The sequence below is a fragment of the Carettochelys insculpta genome, chromosome 1 (assembly GCF_033958435.1).
Source record: "Carettochelys insculpta isolate YL-2023 chromosome 1, ASM3395843v1, whole genome shotgun sequence".
NCBI lineage: Eukaryota > Metazoa > Chordata > Testudines > Carettochelyidae > Carettochelys > Carettochelys insculpta.
The window spans coordinates 176279483-176290802 of NC_134137.1; the positions used below are offsets into that span (position 1 = coordinate 176279483).

Here is an 11320-nt window from a genome sequence, read left to right on the forward strand (position 1 = left end):
AAATAAGAAACAGGGTCAGAGATGTAGGTATGGCAGAGGTTACAGGATATTTAGCCCAGCCTTACTGTGTTCGGAGGTTATCTGCGCTAGTCATTGCTGCAGCTACGGAGCAAATCCTTTCAAACACTGTGTGATTAGTAAAAATTAATAATTTTTTATTAAAAATTTACATTGCTTGAAAGAAAATAAAATATACCAGAAGTCTTTGTAGTTATGTAGTGCAATGTCATAACAAAACCAGTGCTATCACATCCTCACTAATATCCCTATTGGATATGTAGCTCTTACACCTTTCAAATTACAAACAGCAGCCGTAGAACCTGGATTCATCCCAGGGAGTGACAGCAGCAGACCAGCAAGGCAGTAAAAAGACCAAAGTTCTTGAGACAACTGATTTTTCTCCTCAGATTTATCGTATGAGCAAGCCAGAAGGTCAGCATGGACAAGTCATAGTCATCCTGCTCCTCAATCAAAAGGTAAAGCACCTGTTTATTTTCTAGCGGGAGGGCCCAATTCATGTCAGGTGTATCTCCTCTGGAAATAGAATTCAAACATGAGCACCCATGTTATGCAAGGTGCCTTTTCAGGAAGGCGGGGGGGAGGCAGCACCCATGTGTATGGAGACACTACCTGCTCTTTTTTATAATTCCTCAGATGATCAGGGAGCAAGGGGAAGCATGCAGATTGTGCAAGTACCTCTCGCTCCTGGCCGGTGAGGGGAGAGGACAGAGAAGTAATTCACACAATCTGCTGCCATCCCTTCTACCCTCCCAAAATGGTGTCCTTGATGTCATGCCTCAGAACTTTACATTTGGGTATTCAAGCTATTATGTGAGTGTCTGGAACTGGTATTTGGGTACCAAAGGACTGGCTTGAGAATTGAGATAAGGATTAGGATGTTTTAAAGCTAGGCACCAAAACGTGAAAGCAGTAAGCCCATTGTTGACATTGCTCGCTCAGGAAAAAAAAAAGTAAGAGTTTGGGTCAAGGTAAAATCCTTAGTTGTACCAATAAATAAGACAAAGAGATATAAGTTAAACACCTCAGGTGTTGCAGAAACATAGGTTAATACTTACTGAGTTGTTGAAATCTTTTGATATGAGTATTCCTTCCAAAGTTTCTTTTTTAAAATCTTGGGCCCCATTTTCTCTTCTATAACTGCATGCAAAGGAAAGTCTGTGGCCAAGGAAGGGGGAACTGCCTCTGGCTTGGTCCCCTCTCCTTCCTCTTCCAAGAATGCTCATGTGTAGGGACTGGGATTCTAGCACCAAAAAGTTTGAGGGAGTGGGCCAGGACTGGACTCCTTTAGGTTCTCCCCATCCCAGCTTGCCAGAGAACACAATGAAAGTCCCCTATCACCAGCGGATGCCATGAGATCCACAAGGAAAAGGGGTAAAACTACTAGCTTCTTTGGTGACTAATTTTCAAACTAGAAGAAATAGATAAATGTGTCACTTTTTGTATTTTCAGCTACCCAGCCATCATCCTCAACAGTGCCCAAAACAGAAGACCAGCGACCTCAGTTAGGTGTGTATGACTCTATTTAAGCTAGATGTTGGTTAAAATGGAGCGTATTAAATCTGATGTGACATATGATCTAGTCTGCCAAGAAATAGCCAGTTGTGAGAGGAAACACAAGCAATTAGCAGAAACCCCACATAGCGACTGGGCTCACTGGTAGCATTCTTCATGCTGGCTGAATTGTGTGTTTGTGTTTTGTGTGTAAAAGTAATTCACACTGAAACCTCTGTTATCTACAAATCCAAGATTCAAAAGTATAAATTAACAGTTTGATGGAAAGTTGGATGAGGTGGAGCTCCGAACTGCCAATAAGCTGCCTCAGCTCATCCTAATGTGCTGTTTAGTAGTCCTTACAAAGGTCTTGTGTCCTTCAAGGGGATTAGTGAGGTAATAAGTTGAAGTACAAAAATGTGAAATCTAAGGATTTCAAAGGATTCTGTTCATAATGACTAGGTGGAGTACTAGCCTCAGAAAAACTTATACAAATTAAAATGTCAGTATGTAGGAGAAATATAAATAAAATTGGAATTTTTCACACAGTCCTACTAGAGTTTGAAAACCTGGACTTCTGAAATACAGGGCTGAAAGTTGGAAGGGTTTCCATTCTGTTGGGTAACTGTCAGGAGAAAGTATTAATTATACCAAATTATGTTCAAGGAATTTTAAAAGGTGGAAGAGTTCTGTGTCTGCAAAGCAAGTAGTTTATTATATGGGCAGAAACCCATAGTATTACCTTAGATTGCCCCTTGAATAGGACGTATATCAGAAATTGTGAGTCAGTAATGGCTTTTACTAATGGCCAAATGGTAGAAATGGGAGATGAAGTGCACCTGAGGATAATCTGGATTCAGAAGGGTACCAGTTCTGTAGTTTTGAAATGGACATTTCATTCGTTTGTTATAGCAAAATAAGAATATGTGTATGACTGCATTAGCTTGAACTATTTATCTGCGTGTAATTTGAGAAGTATTATTGCAGTTTGTCAAAGGAGTCTTTCTTAATTTGTTCTAATCTGGCGTCCAAAGGCTGTCAAAATATAATGATAATTTATGTAAACTTTTTGAGAACATTTAATTGTTCTGTGTGTGCTGTGATTAGAATTTTTTACATTTATAAAGCACGCAATCTGAGTAGCCTCCTGGATGTAAATCTGGCAGCCAGTTTAGAGCAGCTGTCAAGTTATCAGAGAATTCAGAGCCTTGACTGAGACTTGAAACTGTGCTACTGCCCACTAGTTTTGGCTTTGATATTTATAGAATAGTATCCCTTTTCCATTTGTTTCTTGATAGGAGCTGGGATTTTCAAAGCAATGTAAAGAAATTCTATGCAAGAGCCATTAAAATGCTATGGGAGTTGGGTGCTCAGTTCCCTTCGGCCTCTTTAAAAATCCCAGCCATGGGTGTTACATACAATATTTGTTGATGGATCATATTATCCGAGAAGATTCAATCAAATCTTCATTGCATGCATTTGACAGGGTAACAGGGTTTGTGGATAAGGGGGAAGCAATGGATGTGGTATATCTAGACTTTGGTAGTAAAGCATTCAGTACAGTGTCACATGGCCTTCTCATTAATAAACCAGGGAAATACATCGTAGCTGGAACTACTCCACTGCTCCCAGAAAGTAGTTATAAATGGACAAAATCATGGTTCTTCAGCATACACACCCTCCCAGTGCTGTCCCAGTGCTTATCTCCTGATTTTCAGTACTTTATTGTCTGACGCCTACCCCTTGAAGTCCTTTCACATACCACCGGGGGTATGTGTACTGCACTTTGGGAAGCGTGTTGAATTAAAAGTGACAGAGCCTTCTAGCAGACCCATTAGCAGAACATTGAGCCTGTAAATGAGTCATTCCAGTGGCATTGGAGCCAATTGACAGGAATATACTGTTGAGTTCTGAATTTACTGTTACTCAACAAGGGCCTTAGTCTAAAAGTTGCTTTAAAAATATTGGTGTGTTGCTTAAATCATATCCTTAAAAATAATCCCTCTGATTCTGGACCACCAATGGGCATAGGTGCACCAATTTAACACTATTGCGTAGCGCCCCATAAATCTCCAGGACAGCCTGGCTAGAAAGGCACTCACCCTCCTGTCCTCGCTTTGGATAAGCAGCACTTACTTACTCAACAGCTCATCCTTCTCCTTGTCTGGTGTCTTCCTATTTCAGTGTACTTTAACCTCTGGCTTTGGGCAGGGAAATCTCCTGCGACATTACACAAGTTGCAGTTCCTTAGACTAGACTTCACGTTTGTGTATGTGTCTGTCATTGTTGTATGTGCCAAAAAGGCATGTGCACCTATTTGTGTGGTCTCAATTCAGCATGTTTTGAGAATAGCGTCCTTGTTTTGGAACTTAATTCTAAAAAGACTTTTCATTAAAATGAACTCAGAACCCAAGACAATAATTTTACTAGGTAAATTGATGATGATTTTGAAGCAGAAATGGGTGATAATTTCACTTTGTTTTTAATAGTACTTTTGTTAACAAACAAATGCAAAATATTGATTAACAAGACTCTGGGGTGAGGTTACTTGCCTCTGTTGTGGTAACACCTGATATTCAAAAATGTAGTGTAACTACAACATTTTAATTTGTTTCATTTGTCCATATTTGTGTAGATCCCTATCAGATTCTTGGACCAACTAGCAGCCGTCTGGCAAATCCAGGTGAGAAGTTTGGCTACTCAATGGGTGATTTTTTCTTCCGATTTCACGTTTTATTTCTATTGTTTGTTACAGTTTGAAGGCAAGGTTCAGCAAATTAGTGTGCATTGAACTCAATAGGAGTTCATGGAAGCTGACGGCACCCTCTGGATGCAAAATGAGTGATTATATGAGTAGTTGCACTGATTTCAAAGAGCATCAGTACAAGGCATGGGCAACACGTAAGCCTTATTTTAAGGGCTTAAGTGGAATTTAAGTCATGCTTTGGACTTGCAATGGCCCATTGCACGGGATTGAATTTCATCCAGAGAGAACAAGGCAAGCAATATTAGTTCCATTATTAGATCAGAAAGGAGGAGAAGGTAGCGCAGTGGTGGGCAAACTAAGCTAATGAGTGGGCCTCCTTCATCTCAGTGGTCCTCAAGATTGTTGTAAGCAAGACCGTCTCCCGAGATAATGTAGTTTTGCTAACTGCGCTTGCGTGCCTAGAATTTGGGGGTGTACCAGTTGAAACATAGAAGTGCTTTTATGGGATGAAGAGGGTGCCCATGGCTCACACAGTGCTGTGTGCAATCAGCATGCACCTCATTTCACATGCCCTTGCTTCAAGTGCATCTCACTTTCGTAATACCAGTAGGGAAAAAACTATGCAGACAAAAACCAGCGGAATCTGGCCACCTGGTGCAAGGGCAACGGTAAACAACACAATGTCTCGTGGGCCACATGCAGAACTCCTATGGGCTTCATGAGGCCCTCACGCTGCGGGTTGCCCATCACTGAAATAGTGAAAAGTGGACGAGTGTGTAATGTGACAGATTTCTCCAGGGACCTAGATGATGTCCACATAGTCAAACTATATTTTTCAGTAATACAAATATACATAATCTGTGAAAAATCATATGCCAGGTATTAAACAATGCAAATTCATTTCATTCATATATTCTAGATTAGACATGGGGTCAAATTCTCACCTGCTGAAACTTGACATCCGGTTTATGATAACTGAGGATTAGGCTCTGGATTTCCTCCCACTTGGAAAATACTGGCTTTGAGAGTTTCATCTCATAAGTAAAATTGCTAAAGCAAGCATTCCTTTTTTACAGAAATTTTATTTATTTGCAGAAATGAGGCCTGTAATAGACCAGACCAGTGGTTCCCAACCTTTTCACCAGCATAGACCCCCAGTTGTCCCCCACAAACCATTCACAGACCTCCATCAAATTCTAGCTGCTATGTACACTTCATTAAATGCAAAAGAAACACGACAAAGATTTTCGGACATAACATTACTGGAAGATATTTAATTTAAAAATAATAATTGATTGTATCTTTGCAATTTATTTAAAATGTATGTTCTATGATCATTTTTATTCATCCTTTATTTTTTTCACGGACCTGCTGCAATACCCTTGTGGACCCAAGGATGGGAACCACTAGCCTAGGCAAAGTCACAAGACATTTAAATAAATATTTTTATCAATTGACAAGAAGTAAATAGGAGAAAATGGGAAAGCAGAATCCCACTGGAAAGAAACATCTGGCTTAGAAGTCTTAAATCCTATTTGAAAAAAGCAGGCTATAGTTCCATGAAAATCAGAACATTTTGTTTAAAGATAGCATTGTATTCAGGACTATCTTATTGTCCACAACCTGAACTGTGGCCTTTGTCGGCATGTCTACACAGAGCCTTTCTTCATGCTAAGCAGGGTTCTTGAAAATGCAAATAGTTTTTCATTTGCATAATTATGCAGCTAATTAGCATATACCCACAAGAGCTACCTGCTGGCAGAAGCTGCTGCCATCGGTAAACAGGCCATGTAGACATGCCACTGCCAGCAAAACCCCCTCTGTCACCAGCCCCTTATCCCTTACAGAGGAAACCCCCCAACAGAGGGTTTTTTTGCCAGTAGAGCCACTTCTACAAGGCCTATTTACTGCCGGCAGCAGCCTCTGCCAGCAGGCAGATCTTGCACGGCTATTCTAATTAGCCATGTGATTATGAAAATAGGAAGCTATTTACTTTTCTTGAGAACCCTGCTTATTATAGCATTGCCAGTAACAGTGCTGAAGAAGAGCTCTGTGTAGATGTGGCCTGTAGTATTAAATGTGGGGGTGGTAGGAGCGGAAGAAGGTGAAGAAGCTTCCTGGTACACTATTACTGATATTCTGTGAACCAGACTAACTTAATTGTTAATCTGACTCTGTTATAGTCAGCCTGGTTTGACAACAGTGTAACTGAGATCAGATTCTGGTCCAATAGATGGACAATACAAATCCCAAATGCTGTACCCCTTCTTTAGGAACCAGTGGATAGAGTGACCTTTTCTCTGTACTCTCTTTTCCTCTTGTTAGTAATAATTCTTTCAGTAAGAATGATTGAATAAACGTCAAGGTTCTTATGATGGTATCATGACCTATTTAGTGGGAATATTTCAACACTAAATTCTCCTTTTCCCTTTCATTTAACTTTCTGGTATAGCTACATCAAATGAAGTTACAGTAGTTTGCATTTTAATGTACAGATTTTGTGTTTCATCAAATAAATGAGATTTATGGGATTTTCAAGAGCGATAAAGGAGTTAGGTGTCCAAATCCCATTAAAATTCATTGGAAGTTGGACATCTAACTTCTTTACATTCTTGCAAATTCCAGTGTTCTACCTATAGGCTCAGTTGGCTTTTTGCTGGCCTTGTAACTATGGCTAATGCAATATGCCCTGGATAGAGATACATGTTAACATGTGGGGTGATCCACGGGTATGGAATTTCTATAAACTATTATTCCTGCACTTTAACAAGTTCTGTGTATTTATAAAATGGTGAAATAACTCTCTCATTAAAAGGAAATTGACAGAAACCATTTATTTTTATATGACTTTATATTACATTTGGAAAGCAAGTGTTTATATTAAAACATATGTTGGATTGTTTATTCAGAAATTTGTGTTTTGTCCAGTGCTAGACTGTTTATTGATTTTCAAACTCTAATTCTCTAGTTATATTTCATGTAGTAAAAGTGCATGCTTTGCTCACACCAGGCATTCCTTTGTTTGTTTGTTTGTTTATTTAATCATGTTAATGGAGCAGAAGAAATTCATTAAGAACAGTTTGCATAAATATCATTTAAAGAAATATAGGTTTCAGTTGTCCTGAAGTATAAATTGCTAATGTATTTCAGATGTGACTTTAGAGATTGCTATGATAGCCCACCCTTATAAACTGTCTGAAGAAATACTCATTTATTATACCCACATATCTGCTTTAAAAAAACAATTTTTGGACAGATATACAGCGTACTTAGAAGTTAGCACAGAAAAACTGTCAAACTCTGCTGACATTGCAACTGCCATGCAAAGAGATTAAAAGCTGTTACAGAATAGCAGCTCTGCTTTGTCATAAAATTCTACTTTTTTACATGAATATCATTGTTAGGACACATCCAATACTGCTGTCAACCATTTAAAATGTTCATATTTTATTTTTATGATGTTGTATAGAGTCGTACTGTAAAGTCGTCAACAGCATAAATTCTTGCTCTTTAAGACTGAATTTCCAGAGAAGGGAAAAATACCGATGTTTGGAATCATAACTTCAGCCATTGTTTCCATTCTTATTTCACAGTTAACAATTACAAGAACTCACTTTAGAGACCTTTTCATTGTTTTCTCAAATGCTGTACAATGCAATTAGGTGCAATGCAACAGCAGTCTAATGAGTTTCCATTTTACATTCCCCTATATATTGGAAATGGCTGACATAGTTTGGAAAAGATGCAGCTTTCTTTAAATGTCTCAATTTCATGTAAGTTTATTCCATAGTGAAGAAAATTTAGTTGCAAAATATTATTGTGGGAACCAGAAAATAATTATGCAAGTGAAAGCTGTTTGTCCTGAACTTTAGAGATTAGTTAGCTATATCTGTGTTGTATTATTTCACCTTCAATTTTCCAAGTAAATGACAGGAGGTAATTATTAAATATGCGCACATAATGGCATTTTGCCTGTCAAAATAGGGAAAACAATACTTTGAATTATGGCCCCTGCTGTGCAGATTTTTTTTTTTTTTTTTGAGAGAGAGAGACTAATTAGACTGGGAGACAGGAGTGGAGGTTGCAACATTTCATAATTAGGGACTGTGGTGAAAACGCACTTGGATTTCATGTATGAAAGCTGAGAAGTATTGATGTTAGTGTTATTAGTCACTGGTTCTTAACTTTGATTTTTTTCCCCACCCCTAGGGAGTGGACAGATACAATTGTGGCAGTTTCTGCTGGAACTCCTGTCCGATAGCTCCAATTCCAACTGCATCACCTGGGAGGGCACCAATGGAGAGTTCAAAATGACTGACCCTGATGAAGTAGCCCGGCGCTGGGGAGAAAGAAAAAGTAAACCCAACATGAACTATGACAAACTCAGTCGTGCACTCCGTTACTACTATGACAAAAATATTATGACTAAAGTCCATGGTAAACGTTACGCCTACAAGTTTGACTTCCATGGAATTGCTCAGGCCCTACAGCCTCATCCTCCAGAATCTTCCATGTATAAGTATCCAACAGACCTACCCTACATGAGCCCCTACCATGCGCACCCTCAGAAGATGAACTTTGTAGCTCCTCATCCTCCTGCTTTACCTGTAACTTCTTCCAGCTTTTTTGCTGCCCCGACTACATACTGGAATTCACCAACTGGAAGTATCTACCCTAACACTAGGCTTCCAGCTACCCATATGCCTTCTCACCTTGGCACCTACTACTAAGAAAGAAAAAAATAAGAGATACTTCTCCATGGAATACAGCACCCAATTAATGATGATGAACTATATTGGGAAAGATAAATTAAAAATGCCTATAGAGACATGAAAAAGTTTGACTGGGGAAAAATGTCAAGAAGATTCTTTGTAGTAGGGAAAGTACTCAAGAAGTATAAAGATTCTAAAATATAATGTATCTGGGCATCGACTCCGTGGACCAAACAATAAAAAACTGCTGTAGGTAAAGCATAAAATAAGGACAACCTACAAAACAAAGTGGTCTTAAAAAGTTGATAAGCTTTCATGTAAAGTTTGACGTCTTGCTAATACAAACTTGGACTATACTACACCAATATAAGGATAATTCTATAATGACTAAACATCCAGTATACGAATTCATTAAAAACATAGAACAATCAAAGAAAAACCCCCAAAACAAAAACACCCCACCTGTATTTAAAGAAATGGAAACATATTGAAAAGGACTGGCTGAATGTGCAGGCTGATTTGGAATATAACAGGAATGGTTTTGGTTAAACTCAAAATGTATTCCATTTATTGGAAAGGTGTCAGCTATTTCAAACTGTGAAGACAACCCAAGCTTTAAGATTCATTGACAGTATTATAGGAACCCTGAGCCAAACATTGGAATTGAGAATGTGCTGAAGGGCGAGAGTATGATTGTAGATCAAGGGCATGCATCTGTTATAGAAAGGAGAAAGAGGAGGACAAAGATGAACGTGTCAGAAAAGAAACTTCTTTGCCAGGAGATATTGAAAAGACTGAAAACTTGGTAGTGGTGGGACTGTAAAAAATTACTTGCTTGGACTTGAGAAATATTTTGATCAGTATTATACCATTCCCAGTATTATAGAAGGAATAGACTTGACTTTTTTAATTCAGAAAGGGAAAAGCAGTAGAATTCAGAAATCAGAATATGCATCTCTTTTAAAAAATGTAAAACTGGAATTGTCTGATATTTAAAAGTAACTTTTAGGACCTCATCATTATTAAGGGAGTTTACTTTTTACTAGTTTAAGGTAAGAGATGACTCCTGACTGCCAAAATCAGATACCGTATAAGTATTTTTGTTAGGCAGGCGCCAGTTTTTCTGTTTTGAGTCGCGAACGCTGTGCGTTTGTCAGAATGAAGTATACAAGTCAGTGTTATTTTTTTCCTTTTTATATAATAATTATATAACTTATGCATTTATACACTACGAGTTGATCTCGGCCAACCAAAGACACAAAAAAGGGACAATCAAAAATATTGTGGCCTTGAATTTTAACTCTGTATGCTTAATGTTTACATTATGAACTTATTAGTACTTAGAATGCAGAATGTATGTAATAAAATAAGCTTGGCCTAGCATGGCAATTCAGACTTACACTGTAGTCTGTATTTGTATTTGTTGTGACCAAGGTGCCTTATCTTCTTTGGAAATGCTTTAAATATTTGTTTCTAAATATTTTTTTGATTTGTGCATTTTAGAAGTCATGCAAATGAGGGACAAATCCACACAGGTCTGTTAATACACCTGAATCCTGCCTTCCAGTGCCCCTGCTGTTCCTGTCTTGAGCTGCTCTTGAGCCGAGACTGCCCACTGGGCTGAAATTTTTGATGCCAAGCATGAAAATGAAGTCTAGAACTAGGGGAAGATTGTGACCAGAAATTATTTTTGTCATCATATGGCAAATCCCAGCCTATGTCTTACTACTTTACTAGATTTTGTAGAATTATCATACACTCTTGCTTTTAACACATACTGTATCATTATTAGAAAATAAAATAAAGAATGAATAACTTTCAATATTCCTCACTTTGAAACTGAGTGAGTGATAGGTTCTCAGTTTCTTATTACAGTCCATATTTGGTGTTTACACTGGGCAGAATATTTTCCTTATATTCTAGATCCAGAATATTTTCACACAGTACACAGGGAGCGAAGACCTTAGATTCTCATTGAATGTAGAGTGACTCTATTTTGTACACCAGCTGAGGAGCTTGCCTTATCATTTATAAATGGCTCTGTAGAGCAGGCAATGTTTGTTGTTGAGAATCCATGCAATTAAGACTCAGATGATGTTTCCCTTCTTTTCTTCTCCACCCTTTACTTAGAATGGGCAGGGCTTCATATTTTATTGCACATCCATTTTTCATTTTATTCATCCTTGCAGTGCAACAAGAACTTAGCTGTCAGACCTCCATGTTCCAAGTATCTTGGCAATAGGCTGTACATGTAGGATTACATTTAAGACTTTGAGCATTACTTGGACTGAAATCAACAGCATGATCAGTCATAATAGTAGTCGCCTGGAAAAGATCCATTCAGAGTCTTTAGCTCTTAAGAAATCAAAATTAACTAAAATGTTACAAA

General features: G+C 38.2%; 1 protein-coding gene across 6 annotated transcripts in view; it reads left to right on the forward strand.

The window, feature by feature from the left end:
* ERG (ETS transcription factor ERG) overlaps positions 1 to 10718 on the forward strand; it is a 234874-nt gene extending 224156 nt beyond the window's left edge. For all 6 annotated transcript variants that reach the window (XM_074996040.1, XM_074996033.1, XM_074996064.1 and 3 more), the window contains 4 exons: positions 408 to 476; positions 1471 to 1527; positions 4148 to 4195; positions 8429 to 10718. In XM_074996040.1, the coding sequence (XP_074852141.1) occupies positions 408 to 476; positions 1471 to 1527; positions 4148 to 4195; positions 8429 to 8949 (695 nt within the window). In that variant the 3' untranslated portion in view covers positions 8950 to 10718. The remainder of the gene's footprint in view (positions 1 to 407; positions 477 to 1470; positions 1528 to 4147; positions 4196 to 8428) is intronic.
* The last annotated feature ends 602 nt before the right edge of the window (positions 10719 to 11320 follow it).